Source organism: Corythoichthys intestinalis, chromosome 1 (genome assembly GCF_030265065.1).
Source record: "Corythoichthys intestinalis isolate RoL2023-P3 chromosome 1, ASM3026506v1, whole genome shotgun sequence".
Classification (NCBI taxonomy): domain Eukaryota; kingdom Metazoa; phylum Chordata; class Actinopteri; order Syngnathiformes; family Syngnathidae; genus Corythoichthys; species Corythoichthys intestinalis.
The window spans coordinates 15169929-15192139 of record NC_080395.1 but is presented as its reverse complement, the minus strand read 5'-3'; the positions used below and the strand labels follow the sequence as shown (position 1 = coordinate 15192139).

Sequence of the window (22211 nt, the reverse complement as noted above, 5' to 3'; positions counted from 1 at the left end):
ACAGCACCTTTTACTTACCTGTGGCACATAACAGGTGGTGGCAATAACTAAATCACACTTGGATCCAGTTAAAATGGTTTAAAGTTGACTCAACTTTTGTCCTGTGTGTTCCACATTTAGCATGGAGAAAAGAAAGAAGACCAAAGAACTGTCTTGGGACTTGAGAAGCAAAATTGTGAGGAAGCATGGGCAATCTCAAGGCTACAAGTCCATCTTCAAAGACCTGAATGTTCCTGTGTCAACCATGCGCAGTGTCATCAATAAGTGTAAAGCCCACGGCACTGTGGCTAACCTCCCTAGATGTGGATGGAAAAGAAAAATTGACGAGAGATTTCGACGAAAGATTGTGTGGATGGTGGATATAGAACCTCAACCAATATCCAAACAAATTCAAGCTGTCCTGCAGTCGGAGGCTACAACAGTGTCAACCTGTACTATCCGTCGGCGTCTGAATGAAAAGGGACTCTATGGTAGGTTACCCAGGAAGACCTCACTTCTGACACAGAGATATAAAAAAGCCAGGCTGGAGTTTGCCAAAACTTACCTGAGAAATCCAAAAATGTTTTGGAAAAATATTCTCTGGTCAAATGAGACAAAAGTACAGCTTTTGGGGAAAAGGCATCAACATAGAGTTTACAGGAAACAAAACAAAGCCTTCAAAGAAAAGAATATGTTCCCAACAGTCAGACATGGCGGAGGTTTCCTGAACGAAGCCTTCTATGAAAAGAACACTGTCCCAATAGTCAAACGTGGTGGAGGTTCCCTGATGTTTTGGGGTTACTTTGCTACTTCTGGCACTGGACTGCTTGACTGTGTGCATGGCATTATGAAGTCTGAAGCCCATCAACAAATTTTGCAGCATCCAAAGCACAAAGCTGAAAATCCATTTTAAAGCAACAAAACTGGCCACTGGATGGCAGTAGCGCATTTGGTAAGACCCGCAACCCGATTCAACGGCAACGAATGGCCGGGCCGCACGGCCGGGGCACCGGCGGAAGACGACCGAATGGAGAACAACTTAGAGGATTCCCGGGATGCCCGGCGCTGGACGATCGAGCAGAACACCTGGGACCACCAGTTCAGCAGACGATGCCGTTGAGTCCGTGCTGCTCGCCGAGCAGAACCCTCAGAGACTCAAAAAAATCCATCTTTATGACAGAGACGGCGATGAGGTGAAAGTTTACTCGGCTGTCGTGGCTACAACAGCGTCATCTCTCAGTTATGTGTAAATAAATTGTTACTTTGCTATCAAAAAGTCTATTTGTCTTGTTGTTTATGTTATTTTGTAAAAGGAAAACATTGAGATGTTTTGGATGTAACTAAAGCAAAAAATAACAGTGTTAAAGTCATGTTTGAAATGTTATGCTTTATTTCTCTGTGCTGTATGATTGCTGCCAACATGGAATTACTTGTGAACTTGTGTTTCGAAGCCTTTTCCCAAGGGGTTAGGACGAAAGTGAACGTGCAGAGTTTGGCCTTTTGGCCTGGTTGTCGGTTTCTGCCGGCCTAGGTCGTTGGAATTGTGCGAGTTCGACTGGTGTGATTCCAGCTATCTGGCTAAAAAGTAATATTTCTTCACTTTTAATTACTACTATCATCGTAGCTCTTTATTTTCGTAGTAGTAATAAAGTAGTCCAATATAAGATACGACACAAAGTGCTCGGGATGTCCCGATCTCATCACGTGATTGGAAAACGAGCCGATTGCGCAATTTTTCAGAGGATCGAGTCAGGTTTTTGATTAAAAATATATGTTTTTCTGCTTCATGCTCGTACAGCGCCACAGCCTCCCTTCTGCGAAGCAGTACGGCCAAACTGTCCAGTGCAGCTTGTGTTTGGTACTTAATTCATGTTATTTTAATGTTTTATTTTATTTTATCGCCGATTGCAAAATACGTATGTGACTACACCAATTCGACAAATGGATGTCATGTCAAAAAATATTGTCCCGTGTCTCGCAAATTTGACACCTCTGTCCTATATGAATTAAATAAAAACATCATAATTCATCCATGAAAGTGTTAAAAAGCATTCTTTCCCTTGCCAAGAAGCAGACCGTCCCATTTGTAATCACCCAATAAAGACGGACGTTCCCATTATGGAAAAATATCTTTTCATGTAGCTCACCAGTGTAAGCAGCACAGATGGTTTCAGGTTCGTCAGGACTTCTGCGGTCTGCAAAACAAGAACAAAAAAACCCAAAAGGAATCAATGATAACAATACGTGCACACACAGGCACACTGTGGAGTGACGCGCCAGTTGCCAGGTGTCGCCGTGGCTCCACAGCACCAATATGACAGGGAACCTCAAATGACTTAATGCTCATCCAACAGCCCAAAATGCCAGGTGACATTTTGCCGACACACCCGGGAGCATTTAAAACCATCACGTAGCTTTAATTTTCTTCACATTAGTGAAGGTTGTCTAGGTTTGGAACAACAGTCAACACAATGGAATAGGGATGGTCTGTCTGGGGAGCCAAGTCAAGTTACAATGATAGACTACAAGCGAACAAATTGTCCAATTCAAATGACATTTTTCAGTTTTATTTTACATGACATAACATTAGATTTTAGCTTTAGTCTCTTGTGTCAAAATAATCAACATCTTTGAGATTAATTTTTATGACATTACAATTTTTGTTCTTGTAAAATGTTCCTTGTAAAATATAGGTTTTATTTATTGTATAATTTCTCTTTATAAAAGATTTTAACATTGCAAAACAAAATACATTAAATTAATACAATTAAAAACAGTAAAAAAAATAAATTTGCATTGCAACACAAAATGAATGAATATAAATAAATTAAAAAAGAATATCAACATAAAAAGATTTTAATATTGCAACATAAAAATCAAAAATCAAAACTTAATTAAAAAAATTAAAATTATTATTTTTTTTACAAATAAAAAGTTTCCCAAAAAAAGAATTTAAAAAGAATGTAACATTGCAACTTAAAATAAAAAATAAAATTAAAAATACTAATAATAAAAAAAAAAAAAACTGTGCAACACAAAAAGAGAAAATAAAGAAATAATTAAAATTAAAAAAAAAAATTTTCAACACTTACAAAGTTTTAAGAAAACAATTTAAAAAGAATTTAACATTGCAACACAAAAATAAATTGTAAAATATTATTACAAAATATATCTTTTTTTAAAAAAAATAAAATGGATTTTAACATTGCAACATAAATAATACAAAAAAAATCAAATTTTTAAATAAAGACTATTATTTCAACATGAAAATAAATAAAACAATAAAACATATTTTTTTCAACAAATAAAAAAAGTTTAAAAAATTTTTTTTTAGAAGAATTTAACATTGCAACATAAAACAAAAATAAATAAAATTAAAAATACCATTTTACCATTGCAACATGAAAATAGAAAATAAAAATATTTTTCAAAAAATAGTTTTTAGGAAACGATTTAAAAAGATTTTAACAATGCAACATAAAAATGTAAAAAACTACAAAAAAATAAATATTTTTTCTCAAAAAAATAAAAAGGATTTCAACATTGCAACATAAGTAAATAAAAAAAAAAACAAAAAAACAAATAATTTTTTTTTTCAACAAATAAAGTTTTTAAAGAACAATTTTAAAAGAATTTAACAGTGCAACATAAAATAATTAAATTCAAATAAATACAATTAAAATTACTAGAAATAGAAAAGAATATTTAAAAGATTTTTAACATTGCAACATAAAAATGAAAAAAAATTTTTTTTTTTTTTTCAAAAAATAGTTTTTAGAAAATGATTTAAAAAGATTTTAGCAATGCAACATAAAAATAAAATGTAAAAAAACTACCTTTTTTTTTTCAAAAGAAATATGGATTTCAACATTGCAACATAAATAAAAAAAATACTCAAAAAAAGAATCCTAAAAATTATTTTTTTCAACAAATAAGGTTTATAAAGAACGATTTAAAAATAATTTAACATTGCAACATGGAATAATTAAATACAAATAAATACAATTAAAAATAATAAAAATAAATGATTTAAAAAGATTTTAACATTGCGACATAAAAATAGAATGTAAAAAATTAGTATTTTTTCAAAGAAATAAAAAGGATTTTAACATAGAAACATGAATAAATAGATTTTTTTTTTAATTAATAAAGATTTTAACATGGCAACATAAAAAATAAGGAAGTAAAACAAAAAAAAATTAAATGCCAAAGACAAAGGGCATTGAACGGAAAATAATAAAATATTTAAAAAATAAATAAAAATAAATTTAAAAAAAAAAAGGAATAATATACATGTCGGCCTCTCGTTTTTTCGGCCAAGTGTTTCCAATATACAGTTTTTCGTTCTGGCCAAGAATATTGCTTTGGTACACCCCTAATACATCCCATGCCCATGCTCAAGGGGAAAAAAAATCAACATGAACAATACATTTTTTTGAAAGATTGAAAAATGTGTTTTACACCTCAGTCTAAAGTTCAAGAATATTATGGAGAAAAACAAATCAGCCAAATGGAGCATTTGTATGTGTGCAGAGGTCATGAATCATGATGGATCAATTTTTTTTCAAGAGAAAAAAAAAACTACAGTACACATCAAAAATAATAAAATAAGAACTAGTTGGTCTCAACTATGCATGCAGCACTTAAGAAGGTCATAATATTGACTGTCTAGTTTTCTATTGTGCTTTCAGCGCTAGTCCCAGCTGGCGACACTTAACGTGGGAAAAAACAGCTATTATGGTATTTTAGTGTTTTGAAGGCTCCGACTGTGGCCGCTGATTGACACGGAAAGCTTCTCCCCAGGTGGGAATTGTCCGCCTCGGGGGAAGCTGCAAGAAAACCTCTGCACTCAACAGCAGCGATAAGGTCATTGTGTAAATTTAGCCGCAACGTCAAAGGAAAAATACTGTATAAATACTCAAGAAAACCCAATAACTTTGCTGTGATAGTTTGTATATCGGGTCACTTCCTGTTGCATTTGAGGCGTCTCGGACTTTTGAAGAAGGGTATGTTTGGGTGTTCTTCTATTGTAGATTTGGGCGGTCAAGTTTGTGTGTCATCGTTGCTGGGTCATGGTTAACTCATTTGCTCCCAAAACGTATAAATACGTTCTATTTTTAATTGTTTCAGTGTCCCAAAGACGTATTTATACATCTTTTACGTTTTTTTTTAACAAGAGACATCTCTAGGTTCTGATTCAATTTAGCTCCAAAACACAAATCTGAAAATTCGTTTTTAAAGCAATAAAACTGGCCACTGGAGGGCAGTAGCGCATTTGGTAAGACCCGCAACCTGATTCAACGGCAAAGAACGGCCGGGCCGCACGGGTGGGGTGCCGGCGGAAGACGACTGAATGGCGTCCAGGGTGCCAGGCGGCGGACGACCGAGCAAACAACCTAAAGGACGCCCGGGATGCCAGGCGCTGGACGACCGAACAGAACGACCGGGACCACCTGGACAGACCCCGCAGAGACTAAAAAAAATCCATCTTTATGAGACAGGCGGCGATGAGGGAAAAGTTTACCCGGTTGTCGCGACCACAACAACGTCATCGCTCAGTTAGTTATGTGTAAATAAATTGTTACTTTGCTATCAAAAGCGCTATTTGTCTCGTTGTTTATGTTATTTTGTAAAAGGAAAACATTATTCAGATGTTTGGGATGTAACTAAAGCAAAAAATAGCTGTGTTAAAGTCAAAGTTATGTTTGAAATGTATGCTTTCACAAAAAGCTCAATTTTTCTGTTTTTTTCATCAGAAAATGGAAAATTGCTCATACTAAGCTATTTTCTAATGCTGATTTCTAAACAATGGAAATAGATATGAACTTACTTTTTTCCCTGCTGAAAGAAAAGAGTATAATCTTTCTTTTGGTGGGTTCCATGTTTATATAGCAATAGAACAGAATTTTCTGTGGACCTTGCAAAATCGGTAAAATCCAGTAAAACGGCCGGGAGCGAAGGGCTGGGAGTGAATGATCTAAACTATGATACAAATGCTATTTATTTTATATTGGGTACGTTACAATAATACAAACAGTCAAACAGCCAAAACGAGAAAAGATACTATTCCTTCACTGTTTATATGAGGGGGATTTCAGCGTCATTTCCTTTTGATTTGGGGAGCTCCAGTGTTCACGTTCTGTACATATTTGGTCACTTTTTGTTGATTTGGGGGCATTTTAGGCTCACTTCCTGTTGATTTTGACACATTCCAGAGTCAGATTCTGTTGATTTTGGGGGAATTTCAGGGTCACTTGACTTCCTGTTCATATTGGGTCACTTCCTGTTGATATCTGATCACTTGGGTTGGGAATTAATAGGAGTGGATTGACATCTATGTGCTATTGAAATGAATGGCGAATGGGGCCATTGGAAATCAATGGGAAATTTTGGGCCATTAGAACTAAATGGGTAAGTTTTTGGTTTGGCAAATTTTGGCTGAACAGTATGTTTTTAGCAAAAAGTGAATAGACAGGATCAATAGGAAGTGACCCTGAAATGCACCCAATCAACAGGAAGTGACCCAATATCCACAGAAAGTGACCCAGGATTGCCTCAAAAATGACAGGAAGTTTTCCGAGATCCACAGGAAGTGACCCTGGAATGCCCCATAATCGATAGGAAGTGACCCTGAAATGCCCCCCAAATCAACAGGAAGTGACAATATATATACAGGAAGTGAACACAAAATGGTGACTCCTCCCACTTCGAACAGATTGGACATCTATGGGTCTTCAGTGGCAGGTAATGAGCTAACTTTAAGGAATTTCAGGTCATTTCTTGTTGATTTTAAGGTCACTTCCTGTTGATTTTGGGGCATTTCAGGCTCACTTCCAATTGATATCGGGTAAATTAAGCACTATATACGTTAATTTCCACTTGGCTTGGAAATTAATAGAAGCGAATGGAAGTTTATATGCTATTGAAATGAATGGTGAATACGGCCAATGGAGATCAATGGAAAATTTGGGCCATTAGAAATGAATGCATGTTTGTGGTCTGGCAAATTTTGGCTGAAACATACATTTTTAGCAAAAACTGAATAGACAGGATCAACAGGAAGTGACCCTGAAATACCCCCAAATCAACAGGAAGTGATCCAATATCTACAGGAAATGACACTGAAATGCCTAAAAAACAGGAAGTGACCCGATATCTACAGGAAATGACCCTGAAATGACTCAAAATTAACTGGAAGTAACCTTGAAATGCCTAAAAATCAACAGGAAATGACAATATATGAACAGGAAGTGAACCCAAAATGGTGACACCGCTTTAGTGCTGCAACAATTAATGGGTTAAATCAAGTAACTCAATGAGAAAAAAATCAAATCAAATTTTGCTGCTTTGAGCGTTCATTAGAGTGGCGTTGTCATGGTTTGTTTTGAAAATGTTTGCACTATTTATGATTTGGGTGGATATCCTGCCCTCGAGTGGCAAAAGTGAATATGACATAACTTATTTAACATCCATGAATCCAGCTGCTCACTGTTAAGACCAAAACAAGATAAGTTTTTGTTTGAGGTATGTTTTTTTATGCATTCATAATTTAGTTTAGAGGTATATTTAGCCATTTTTGTGGGAATGCGTGTTGAACGATTTGTTAAACGTTAGCATTTTTAGCATTTAAGCTAGCGGACTTTTGCTATGCAAGTTATCCAATTGTTCTCTCGTTGGACTTAGATCCTCATATTTTGTTATAGGATTAGGTCAGGTATTTAAATTTTTTTTTTTTAAACGAAGACGCAATTGTGCCTAGTTTGAAGAAATACACGGGTATTTTTATTTGAAAGTGCAATTTTTAGCAAGCCTTTATTCTACATCTTCTCAAATATATTTCAATATTCAGTTAAGGATCACTTACATCACAGGTATAGCACACTTCATCCACAGCATACTTCTTCTTGAAGTGGTCTTTGGAATAAATCCTGTTGACACAAGACGAAAGATGCGACTTTCAATAAAAAGCAACGTTTTAACAAACAACACTAGCTTTTAGAATCTACAAAATACTCACTCTCCCATCCAAGTGGCGTAGCTCTGAGGCAGTTTCGGAACAAACAGGATGGATTTCCCCGAGTCCACTTCAATGGCTCCATAGCAGTCAGCTTCAGTCACTCCGAAGGCCCAATGGAAGAAAGACTCCTGTTTTGGTGAGAAAGTGTACAGGAAAGTGTACAGGATAGAAACAAAGTCCTTTTATATGGCTCAAATTATCTTCCGCACAACCTACAAATTTGCTTCCAAGCGAGGGAATCGAATTATGATTTGAGAGGTAACAATGTGTTTAACTACAGCCATGTGAGAACCACCTTAAAATCATTGTCGATTCCTAACATAGGGGCCCGCCTCTGGAATGCTTTTGACCCCGCACTGACCAACATGGGGTCCCTAACAGCCAGGGGTCGCGTTAACCGGAAATTTTCCGTCGTTGACCGGTTTTTTAAAACGGTGACGGAAAAAACTGAAGTCCGTCAGTCATTTTGACAGGTTGCAATTCACACCCCAGACCACAGGGTGGCGAGTTAGCATATTAATTGGCTATTGTCTCTCTTAATGCATGACGTCGTTAGCTATTCTGTCAGAATATTGTAGCGTAACCGGGGTCTGGCGGCGGCTCCGTGATTGACACATCAACGCGAGGTTCTTATTGGTGCACCCGGTGTGCCAGCGCGTCATCCAATTGATGGACAAGATTGCCGCAAATGACAGACAACGAAAATGTCTAGCGCAACCTCTGCTAACAGCCTTTAAAAACGAACATACTGTATAAGGACATTATTCTAAGTTGCTACAGAGACTGACCTCCAGTATGGAAAAAACAACTGCACGAGAGTCAAATTAGGGCATTCTGCCAGACACCACATAGTGTTCCCATACCAAAAAGTGGAGGAATTTCAGTGACTTAAGATAAGGTAGTCATAACATGCCCTAAAAATCAGCTCTGTCGCAAAGACAGAACATTCCATCTGCTGACATACGCGAATGCTGTCGAGCCTTGATTAAATCAGTAACAAATTTTGTATAATAGATCTGGTTAACTGGTCACTAAGTACTTTGGACAGGGTTTGTAAAAAAAAAAAAAAAAATACTGCACTTGCACCACAATGTGAAATGCCAACTCTATCATGCAAATGATGTGCGTCCTTTGGTGTAATTGGGAACGGGATTTAATAAACCCAGGGTTCTCCCGTCAGCCCTAGTCTTTTCTTCGGGATTCTTCGGGTTAATCTTATCACAACGCTATCTTGTAACTGTCAATGATACCGATGACGATTAGAGCTGAAACGAGTACTCGAGCAACTCGAGTAACTCGAGTTTAAAAACTGATCCGAGTAATTTTATTCACCTCGAGTAATCGTTTATTTTGACAGCTCAAAGCATCACGTTTTGCTCGGACTACTTTTAATGCGGGACAACGCGCTGTCACGTGCGGAGAGGAAGAAGGGGGGGGGGGGGAACTTACTGCTGCCGACAGCCGCCACAAACAACGCCGACGTTGCTAAATACTAGCCCGTACGATGCTACGTTGGTACAGGTAGCGTCTCATGCGTCTCATAGAGATCACATGTATGTTGAACTAGATGCTAAATGACAGACTCGGCCGCGTCTGGGCAGCTTTAGTAAACAGCCGCCATCTTAAAGCAGTAGAGCGCTAAGCGCTAATAAAGAGCGCTAAGCGCTAATAAATAAGATTAACGTTCCTGTTCTGAAGTCACGTTAGCCCTGCGGAGGGCTAGGTTTCTATTAATTATGACCACTGTCGATGCTTGGCTAACGTGTCTTACATACAGGCTTTAACATAACATAGCATTGTGGAGTGATGAGGGTGTAAAATAAAAACTTAATCATGCTAACTATCAATTTTAGCTCAGTAGTCATTGCTGGATAAAACACCAAGTAGCACTGGTGCTAATGTGCTCCAATACAGCTTGTATCATACATTTATTTTGAACACTGCAAAAACTCAAAATCCTATCAGGACTTACAGTTTAGACTAACTTAAAACTTAACTAGAACTTAAAAATGGCTTGACACAAAGAGAAATTCAATTGAAAGACGTGGGAAAAAATCCAAACTTTTAAGTGATGTGTGTTATCAAGCGTAACGGCATTTTTAGGTAAGATATATATATATATTTTTTTTTGTAATAAGATCTAAAGTTTTTTGAGTGAAAGCAGTGAATTAGTCTTTTTTTTTTTTTTTTTTTTTTAATTCTAGTTACATCTGAGATGCAATTGTTGGCTGTTTTCAACAATATACATCGAAAATAAAGACATTGATTGACTGAAAATGGTTCAAAATTAGATGAAATGTCTTGTTTTCTCATGTATATTTATAATTGCTCTTCACCTAAAAATATATTTGTTTTATCCGATTACTCGATTAATCGATAGAATTTTCAGTCGATTACTCGATTACTAAAATATTCGATAGCTGCAGCCCTAATGACGATGACAATAAACAATTTCCAATTTCCAATAATCGAGCTCTGCCCGAGAAATCAACAAGAAATGAACCGAAATTGGCAGGAAGTTACCCCGGGATGCTCCAAAATGTACGAAAAGGGACCCGTAAAGTCGTCAAAAACGGCAAGGAAGTCAACCAAAAATCCAGACTCCCTGTTAATTTGGGGGCATTTTGGGTCTCTTTCTATTGATATCAGGTAACTTCTTGGTGAGTTGGGGCATTTCAGGGTCACATCCTCTTGATATTTAGTCACTTCCTGTTGATCTGGGGTCATTCTAGGGTCAATTTCTGTTGATAGTTGGTCACTTCCTATTGGTTTCGTGGAATTTTGGTGTCACTTCCTGTTGATATCAAGACCAATTCCTGTTGATTTTGGGTCAGTTTGGCGTCACTTCCTGTTTATTAGGGGGCATTTCATGGTCACTTCCTATATATATATATCGGGTCACTTCCTGTTAATTTGGTAGATTTTTATGGGAGGGGGCAATAACCCAAAATAAAAAATGAACTTCCCTAAAATGTACAGGAAGTGACCCAAAAATGTTTTTAAAAAATCCAACTTGCTGTAGATTTTGGGGCATTTCAGGATCACTTCCTGTTGATACCAGGTCACTTCCTGTTGATTTTGGGTCATTTTGGCGTCACTTCCTTTTTATTAGGGGGCATTTCATGGTCACTTCCTGTTAATTTGGTAGATTGTTTTTTTGGGAGGGGCTGCAAAAACCCAAAATCAACAGGAAAAAAACTGGAAATTCCCCAAAATGTACAGGAAGTGACCCAAAATGTTAAAAAAAAAAATCCAACTTGCTGTTGATTTTGGGGCATTTCAGGATCACTTCCTGTTGATACCAGGTCACTTCCTGTTGATTTTGGGTCATTTTGGCGTCACTTACTTTTTATTACGGGGCATTCCATGTTCACTTCCTGTTAATTTGCTTGATTGGGGGGGTGGGACAATAACCCAAAATCAACAGGAAAAAACCTGGAAATTCCCTAAAATTTACAGGAAGTGACCCAATTTTTTTTTTTTTTTTTTTAAAACATCCAACTCGCTGTTGATTTTGGGGCATTTTGGGTTCATTTCCTGCTGATATCAGTCAACTTCTTGTTGATTTGGGGGCATTTCAGGATCACTTCCTGTTGATATCAGGTCACTTTCTGTTGATTTTGGGTCATTTTGGGGTTACTTCCTTTTTATTAGGGGGCATTTAATGGTCACTTCCTGTTAATTTGATTGATTTTTTGGGGGTGGGTGGGATAACCCAAAATCAACAGGAAAAAAACGTGGAAATTCCCTAAAATGTACAGGAAGTGACCCAAAAATCCCCAAAAATCCAACTTGCTGTTGATTTTGGGGTCATTTTGTGGTCACTTCCTGTTGATATAAGTCCACTTGTTGTTGATTGGGGGGCATTTCAGGATCACTTCCCGTTGATTTTAGGTCACTTCCTGTTGATTTGGGGTCATTCTGGGGTCAATTTCTGTTGATGTCACTTCCTATTGGTTTAGGAGCATTTTGGGGTCACTTCTTGTTGATGTTGGGTAAGTCAACAGGAAAAAGCCTGGAAAAGCCTGAAAAATTAACAGGAAATGATCCAGAATTTACAGGAAGCGACCCAAAACCAACAGGAAGTAACAGGAAGTCAACTAAAAATGTCAAAAAATCAATAGGAATCGGTCCAAAATTTACAAGGAATGCCCTGGGTCACTGCCTTTTTATTTTTGGGATTTTGCAGGTCACTTCCTGTTGATTTTGGGTAAGTGAACAGAAGGCAACCAAAAAAACGCCCGAGAAAATCAAGAGGAAATGAATCAAAACTTCCAGGAAGTGACCGATAACTACCCCCCAAGGAAATCCAGTCTACTCCATGTTGATTTGGTGTCACTTCCTGTTGATTTGGGGGCATTTCTGGGTCACCCCCTGTCCATTTTGTGGAATTTACATCACTTCCTGTTGATTTTGGATTACTGAACAGGAAGCAGCCCGGAAATGGCGAATCATCTACAGGAAATGATACTAAATTTGAAGGAAGGGGCCCTAAAATTTCAAAGAAAGTTCTCTCCCATTTAAAATAGACTGGACGCCACAGCCAGTCTTCCCAGTTTCGTGGTCATAAAAGGTCACTTTTCATTTATTTTTAACCACTTCCGATTATTTTGGGGATGTCACGTCCTGTTCAGTCGCCCAAAATTGACAGGAAGTCACCTGTAAATGCCCCCAAATCAACAGGAAGTGACATTTAAATGCCCCAAAATCAACAGAAAGTGACCCACAAATGCTAACTACTGCCAACCTGTCTGAAGAGGACGTCCGTGTCGGTGCAGTGCCGCTGCTGTTGTTCGCCGCCCTGAAGCACCACGACCGAGCAGGCTTCGACGCCCTCCTTGGCCTTCAAGCCGAGGCACAGACGCCGGCGGTTCTCTGCGAAAAGTTCGGCAGACACTCGCAGGGTGTCGTTACCCAACCAGAAAACCGCTCTGTAAGCACAAAAGAAGAGTGTTAGCTGAAAACTGTTAGCTTTGCAGCCGTGCTACAACCAAGTGATGTACACAATGACATATAATAATAATAATGCATTTTATTTATAACGCACTTTACATTTGGAAAACAAATCATGATGAGGATCTGATTACAGGTCACGTCCTGTTCATTTTATATTTAGAGGTTACTTCTTTTCGATTTTGGGTCACTTCCTGTTGGTTTTGGGTCATTTGGGGGTCAGTTTCTGTTGTTTTTGGGTTACTGAAATGTACAGAAAGTGACCCAAAATCAGCAGAACGTGACACGCAAGTGACCCAGAACAAACAGGAAGTGACCCTATAATCGAAAAGAAGTAACCTGTAATACTGGAGGCTGTTCAGTAACTCAAACCCAACAGGAAGTGACCAACCAGCTTTACAGGTTACTTTTTTCCCGATTTTGGGCCACTTCCTGTTTGTTTTGGGTCATTTGCAGGCCACTTTCTTTTGATTTTAGGTAACTTCCTGTATTGTACATTTTGGATAATAACAAAGCCACTTCCTGTGTATTGTTTTTTTTTGTTGAATTTGGGTCATATTTTGGTTCATTTCTGGGCCACTTCCAGTTGGTTTTGGGTCATTTACAGGTCATTCCCTATTGATTTTGGGTCATCAACACCAATTAATACAAAAAAAAAAAAATGCCACATGGCAAAATCACTTTTGCCACAATGCAAAAAAAATGCATGGCAAAAAAATGCCACATGGCAAAATCAATTTTTCCACAATGCTAAAAAAAAAAAAAAAATGCACATTTCAAAATCCATTTTGTCCCAAAGCAAAAAATGCCACATGGCAAAATCAATTTTGCCACATGGCAAAAAAATGCAACATGGCAAAACCCATTTTTCCACATACCAAAAAAATGCCACATGGCAAAAAAATGCAACATGGCAAAACCCATTTTGCCACATACCCAAAAAAATCCCACATGGCAAAAAAAGCCATATAGCAAAATCCATTTTGCCACATGGCAAAAAAATGCAACATGGCACAATCCATTTTGGCCCATGGCAAAAAAATGAGACATGGTAAAATCCATTTTGGCCCATGGCAAAAAATGCCACCATGCAAAATCCATTTTGCCATATGGCGAAACCCATTTTGCCACATACCAAAAAAAAAAGCCATATGGCAAAATCCATTCTGCCACATACCATAAAAATGCCACATGGCAAAAAAATTCCACATGGTAAAAAAAGCCATATGCCAAAATCCATTTTGCCACATACAAAAAAATGCCACATGGCAAAATCTATTTTGGCCCACGGCAAAAACAAAAATGCCACATGGTAAAATCCATTTTGGCCCATTGTAAAACCCATTTTGCCAAAAAAATGCCACATGGCAAAAAAAACATATGGCAAAATCCATTTTGCCACATACAAAAAAATGCCACATGGCAATATCCATTTTGCCTCATGGCAAAAAAATGCAACATGGCAAAATCAATCTTACCCCATGGCAAAAAAATGCCACACAAAAAAATCAATTTTGCCATATAGCCAAAAAAAAAAAAAAAAAAGCCACATGACATAAAAAAATGCCACCTGGCAAAATCAAATGCCACATTTTAAAATTGAATTTTCCACATGGCAAATGCCACTTTTGGTTCTCGAAATGGCATTTTCCAGTAATGTTTTGTAATAACCTCATCAATAGAAAGACAAATTATGCATTGAAATATCTTTTTATTTGTCACATAACTCCTGCTTTTATTTTCTTTTAATTCATCAATATTTTCTTTCATCTATAAACCAACAAAGTTGCCAAGGAAGTGTAGCTAATCCTTCAGATACCACACAATAAAGCCAAGATTAAGATGGTACTTTGACAAGCTTGGAACACAGATAGACTGCGTCTTATCAGCAAAGAGACTCTCTATCTGATGCTGTACACAAGGTCGATCCATAAAGCCCGTAAACACTGTTATTAGGGTTTGAAATTACTCCGTTTTTCCCATCGTGGTCATTTTGACACGCAATAAATCACTGGTTTTAGAGCCTTCATGGTCGAGAGCAATTTGCGCCAGCGATCTTGTCCAGTTGCTTCAAATGACCCATAATCAACTGAGAGTACACCTTAATTGACCCACAATGAACAGTAAGTGGCCCAAAATAAAAAAAAATAAGGGACCCAGAAATGCACAAAAAAAATCAACAAGAAGTGACAAATTGAACAGGAAGTGACCCATTAATAATGCAAAATGTCCAGGAAACGACGCCAAATCAACAGGGTAATCCAAAAATTACCCCAAATCAACAGGGAGGGACCCGATAGAAAAAATAAGCGATCTAAAAATAGCCCCAAATCAACAGGAAATGACCTGATATCAACAGGATCCAAAATCATTAGGAAGCGACCCGAATCAAAAAATGCTGAAAAAAATAATAGGAAGTGCCTGATATCAATGAGAAGTGATACAAAAATGCCCCCAAATAAACGGAGTGACATGATATCAACAGAAAGTGACCCAATAATGACCCTAAATCAACAGAGAGGGTCCTGATATCAACAGGAAGTGAACCAAAAATGGCCCCAAATCAACAGGAAGTGACCTGATATTAACGGGAAGTAGCGCAAATGTGACCCTAAATCAACAAGAAGTGACCCTAAAGTGAAACTAAATCAATAGAGCCTACCCACGTACCACGTGCTCGCTGTATGGTTCCGCCCACTTGTCCGTCAAAACATAGTGTTAACCTGTTACGGCTACGTACATTTCTCCTATTTACGGCGTGTTTTTCTGCTCCTTAACATTAATAATCAAAATGGTGAAGGCGTGAGTGGCTGTTGGTTGCACTAACAGAGAAGATGGAAGGAGAGACTTGAAGTTTTACCGTATTCCGAGGGATCCAAAGAGGAGAGCGAAATGGACGGCTGCAATTCGACGTGAAAACTGGACACCAAAAAATCACCACAGACTATGTAGTAGTCATTTTATATCCGGTAAGATGCATTTAATATATATTTAGAGGGTTTTGGCCTGACAACCACAATTAAGATCATTGCTAGGCTAATCGCCGACAACATACGACGTAGTACGACATAGTTTCAAATTCAAGATGTTTGTGACTTCCCTTTCTTCCACCATCGTTATTTTTTGAATAATATTTAGCTGGTACCAAGTGAAAGAAACTGGCCTCGTCTACGGGGCTGACAAATAACCACAATTAAGATCATTGCGAGGCTAATCGCCGACAACATACGACGTAGTACGACATAGTTTCAAATTCAAGATGTTTGTGACTTCCCTTTCTTCCACCATCGTTATTTTTTGAATAATATTTAGCTGGTACCAAGTGAAAGAAACTGGCCTCGTCTACGGGGCTGACAAATAACCACAATTAAGATCATTGCTAGGCTAATCGCCGACAACATACACGTATGTATGTAGTGAGTGCTATCGCTAAACCATATAAACATTAAAATCCCTAGCTCAATTGACAAATGACATGAAATACATTAGACTTGACAGTGGATGTTAGCAAGAACAAAAGATTTTGAATTGAAATTTTCGTAACTCACCTTCCGAGCACAAGATTCCTGCCGAATTTTCGTGTACGAGGACCTGTTCCACCCAACCAGCAACGTAGCATTTATAAGCCTCCAAGCTCTTAAAGTTTTTCAAACTTTCGTGAGAATAGGCTGATTTTGTGTGGACAAGATAGTTGTAAATATCACGGTCAGGCAGAGACGGTGAAGGCAGCCGGTCAAAAATCATCGATCTAGGCATCAAATATGGATCTGGCGACTGTATAGAACGAAGCTTTTCCACATAACGCCTTTTATGCAACAGATCCAGTGAGTTTGCGGCATCAGAAAGCACCGGGTCTTCCATGAAATGCATTTTAAATTCCGCCATCAATTGAAAACAATGCTAATACAGAGTCAAAATGACGGACAAATGGGCGGAACCATACAGCGAGCACGTGGTACGTGGGTAGGCTCTATAGCAGGGGTGTCCAAACTTTTTGCAAAGGGGGCCAGATTTGGTGTGGTAAAAATGTGGGGGGCCGACCTTGGCTGACGTCCTTTACGTAGAACAGTATATTTAAGCAAATTTTAGCAAGCCATTCAGTGTGTCACATTTGCTTAATTGTTTTTTTCTCTTTCGACTCTCGGGCTTTTGCGAAATACTGCTGCTGTGACATTAAACTAGCTTCAAGTTGCTTCAATTTCTTGCTGCGTATCGTCCCTGTAATCTTGTCGTACATGTCAGCGTGTCCTGTTTGGTAATATCGTCTCACATTGAAATCTTTAAAAACAGCGACGTCTCTTTGCAAATGAGGCAGACACAGTTTATGTGTATTTTAGTGATGAAATGGTCTAATTTCCACCTATCCTTGAAGCGTCAGCTGTCACAGTCAACTTTCTTTTTTTTGTTGATTGTCACCATTTTAGAAAATGGAAGTAATGGGTCACACGGAGTAATGTTGCTTAGCCCTTAAATACCTCCAACATGAAGCAATTATCAGAGAATCCCTAAATTTGAAAAATAAGGTCCTAATGAAACCTTTTTTTCAAATTTGTAAAAACAAAAGTCAAAATGAATATGTGTAATAGGCGCTCTATATCTATAACCCATCCTAAATCATGTGTTTTTTTTTCTCATGGAACCTGCAGATGCATGTGTTGACTTGCATCCATCACTTTTTTTTCAAAAAGAAATGTCAAAATTCTAAATTAGTCTCAAAATCATGACATTTTAGTTGTATCAAATGTGATACATTTGGCAATAAAGGGTTAAAGTGCTGCTGCCTTTTAGTGGGTAAATGAGGGGCAGCATTTTGTGTGTAAGCTACTTCATATGCTGTTTGCAGTACTGCTGACCAATTCATTAAGTCTGTGTTCGGGCCAGACGTTATTGATTTCATGACAGAGGCTGGGGGCCGGATGAAATTTGACCACGGGCCGCATTTGGCCCCCGGGCCGGACTTTGGACATGTCTGCTCTATAGGAAGGGACCTGCTATCAACAGGAAGTGACCCTAAAATCCCCCCCAAATGAACAGGAAGTGACCTGTATCAACAGGGTATCAACATGGTGACCCAAAAATGACCCCAAATCAATAGGTAGGGACCTGATATCAACAGGAAGTGATCTAAAAATTCTCTCAACAGGAAGTGACCCCAAAATGACCCCAAATCAATAGGACGATATCTGATATCAACAGGAAGTGATCCAAAAACACCCCCAAATCAACAGGAGGTGATCCAAAAATGCTCCCAAATCAGTAGGACGTGACCTGATATCAACAGGAAGTGATCCACAAATGCCTCCAAACCAACAGGAAGTGAACTGATATCAACAAGAAGTGATCAAAAAATGCTCCCGAATAAACAGGAAGTGACCCAAAAATGACCCAAAATCAATAGTGGAGGGCCTGATATCAACAGGAAATGACCCAAAAATGACTCCAAATCAACAGGAAGGTACCTGATGTAAACAGGAACTTACCAAAAAATGACCCCAAATCAATAGGAAGATACTATTATCAATAGGAAGTGATCCAAAAATGCCCTCATATCAACAGGAAGTGACCCGATATCAACAGGAGGTGGTCCAAAAATGCTTCCAAATCAACAGGAAGTGACCTGATATCAATAGGAAGTGACCCAAAAGTGCACCCCCAAATCAACAGGAAGTGACCTGTTGTAAACAGGAAGTGATCAAAAAATGCTCCCGAATAAACAGGAAGTGACCCAAAAATGACCCAAAATCAATAGTGGAGGGCCTGATATCAACAGGAAATGACCCAAAAATGACTCCAAATCAACAGGAAGGTACCTGATGTAAACAGGAACTTACCAAAAAATGACCCCAAATCAATAGGAAGATACTATTATCAATAGGAAGTGATCCAAAAATGCCCTCATATCAACAGGAAGTGACCCGATATCAACAGGAGGTGGTCCAAAAATGCTTCCAAATCAACAGGAAGTGACCTGATATCAATAGGAAGTGACCCAAAAGTGCACCCCAAATCAACAGGAAGTGACCTGTTGTAAACAGGAAGTGACCCTCAGGGGTTTACCCCGCTAATGCAAAGCTACCATGGAAATTTCTCCAGAAACTGCATTTTCTAGTTATTTCATAATATTCCCAAAATTGGAACGTCGTCAATGTTTCTGCACACGCAGACCAATTTAAATGTTGAACTAACAGACAAAATTCACAAGAATATCAACAACATGCGAGTTTTTCTCTTAAACTAAAGGAACAGTCTTGCATTAGTTGTCATTTCACACACCAACGCTCACAAGTTATGCAATGGAAATACACATTAAACTTTGCCCCTAAATTAAAGCTGAGGCAGCATAGAAAGTTCCTTTGGACTGACTTCTGAGTCTGAGAAAAAAACCCTGCTTCAAACCAAATGCCATTTTTATTGTGTCATTTCGGTTAATTTTTTTGCACAACATGTTGTTTGCTGTCATTTTCCGTCGTTTGCGTAAAGAATAGTCTAAAAGAAAGAATATTTTCATTGTTTTAAGTCAAATTTAAGCTCAGCACTGTTGCTAGGTGGTATTAATTGTAGTGAGTTGTATCCAACTTACAATAATTTTAATATATGTAGTCCCCGGGTTATGACGTACTCTGCTAAAATGACACAAAACGATTGGTGTTCAAACATCCATCTAGAGTCCCTGTGGTGAAACAAATATATTTTTGTCCATTCAACATCATTTGGGAGGGTCTTAGCTTTCATATGAGCCATTTCTGAAACCAATTGAATAATTAAAAGTCAGGTTATTAGCAATGGGTTTCTATAAAATGGATAAGCGACAAGACTTATGTCAGGGAGTGTAGTCCGATCAATATGTAAATTTAGTACACTAAATTAGCCTAATTTGTCTTACTAAAGTCCAATAACTTAAATACTACAAATGCTAACATACTTAAAATTCTCATAGCACATTGCTCACACCTAACTCCACGAATTGCAGCTCTAAGCTTCATTACAAATGCATACACAAACATATATTAGCTGAAACAACTTACAGGCTTATGTGGGCCAAACCAGAGCGCAGCTATCCTGTATCCACGTCAGAAGTCTACTTCTGTCAGACAAGGCGACAGTCCAGCCAGACCCCACGCTGCCACCAGAGGGCAGTGTATCCTCCATCATTTCATGAAATACTTTTGGACTTTTTAAATAGTTATTTTCAATTTCTAAATGGTTAATTCCAAATTACGCGGAAATTCGGGTTACGTCTTCAGCGTTGGAATGGAACTCGTTCGAAACCCGGGGACTACCTTTATACTGAAATGTGCAAATTATAATGAATAATAATAATGTCCAACCTGTACTTTTATTTTGAAATGAAACAACAGAATTTCATGAGAGTACTTCTTTAGCTCGAGTTTTGGGGTCGTCTTGGATACTGCAGAAGTAGAACGGTTCTTGGATATATTATTTTTTTTAATTACATTTTTTAATTCCGCTAACTAACAAGGAATATGAGTAATTTTAAAGTTTTATTTTGAAATGACACATCAGAGTTTCATGAGAGTACTTCAACTCTTGTATTGCTGCAACGATTAATCGATTAACTCGAGTAATTCAATTAGAAAAAATATTCGATTTAAATTTTGCTGCTTCGAGTATTCGTTTAATTAAAGTGGCGTTGTAATGGTTTGTTTTGAAAGTGTTTGCACTTTTATTGATTTGCGTGGATACACTGGCCTCCAGTGCCAACAGTGAATATGACATAACTCATTTCACATGACTGAATCCAGCTGCTCCCTGTTAAGACTAACATAAGCTAAGTTGTTGTATGAGCTAATGTTTTTTAATGCATTCGTAATTTAGTGCACAGGTATTTTTTGTGGTAATATGTGTTTGAACCATTTGTTCAGAGCATTGTAAAAAAATAAAATAAAAAAGTTAGCATTTTATAGCATTTAAGCTAGCATATTTTTGTTATATACAGTGCCTTGCAAAAGTATTCGGCCCCTTGAATCTTGCAACCTTTCGCCACATTTCAGGCTTCAAACATAAAGATATGAAATTTAATTTTTTTGTCAAGAATCAACAACAAGTGGGACACAATCGTGAAGTGGAACAACATTTATTGGATAATTTCAACTTTTTTAACAAATAAAAAACTGAAAAGTGGGGCGTGCAATATTATTCGGCCCCTCTACTTTCAGTGCAGCAAACTCACTCCAGAAGTTCAGTGAGGATCTCTGAATGATCCAATGTTGTCCTAAATGAGCGATGATGATAAATAGAATCCACCTGTGTGTAATCAAGTCTCCGTATAAATTCACCTGCTCTGTGATAGTCTCAGGGTTCTGTTTAAAGTGCAGAGAGCATTATGAAAACCAAGAAACACACCAGGCAGGTCCGAGATACTGTTCTTGAGAAGTTTAAAGCCGGATTTGGATACAAAAAGATTTCCCAAGCTTTAAACATCTCAAGGAGCACTGTGCAAACCATCGTATTGAAATGGAAGGCGCATCAGACCACTGCAAATCTACCAAGACCCGGCCGTCCTTCCAAACTTTCTTCTCAAACAAGGAGAAAACTGATCAGAGATGCAGCCAAGAGGCCCATGATCACTCTGGATGAACTGCAGAGATCGACAGCTGAGGCGGGACAGTCTGTCCATAGGACAACAATCAGTCGTACACTGCACAAATCTGGCCTTTATGGAAGAGTGGCAAGAAGAAAGATATCCATAAAAAGTCTCGTTTAAAGTTTGCCACAAGCCACCTGGGAGACACACCAAACATGTGGAAGAAGGTGCTCTGGTCAGATGAAACCAAAATTGAACTTTTTGGCCACAATGCAAAACGATATGTTTGGCGTAAAAGCAACACAGCTCATCACCCTGAACACACTATCCCCACTGTCAAACATGGTGGTGGCAGCATCATGGTTTGGGCCTGCTTTTCTTCAGCAGGGATAGGGAAGATGGTTAAAATTGACGGGAAGATAGATGCAGCCAAATACAGGAACATTCTGGAAGAAAACCTGTTGGTATCTGCACAAGACCTGAGACTGGGACGGAGATTTATCTTCCAACAGGACAATGATCCAAAAAATAAAGCCAAATCTACAATGGAATGGTTCAAAAATAAACGTATCCAGGTGTTAGAATGGCAAAGTCAAAGTCCAGACCTGAATCCAATGGAGAATCTGTGGAAAGAGCTGAAGACTGCTGTTCACAAACACTCTCCATCCAACCTCACTGAGCTCGAGCTGTTTTGCAAGGAAGAATGGGCAAGAATGT

At 38.1% G+C, this 22211-nt stretch overlaps 1 protein-coding gene across 1 annotated transcript in view; it reads right to left on the bottom strand.

The window, feature by feature from the left end:
* pepd (peptidase D) overlaps positions 1-22211 on the bottom strand; it is a 53783-nt gene that overhangs the window by 28428 nt on the left and 3144 nt on the right. Inside the window, exons 2-5 of the mRNA XM_057849078.1 lie at positions 12744-12927; positions 7997-8124; positions 7844-7907; positions 2127-2174 (exon numbers count right to left, since the gene is read on the bottom strand). Coding sequence (XP_057705061.1) covers positions 2127-2174; positions 7844-7907; positions 7997-8124; positions 12744-12927 — 424 coding nt within the window. The remainder of the gene's footprint in view (positions 1-2126; positions 2175-7843; positions 7908-7996; positions 8125-12743; positions 12928-22211) is intronic.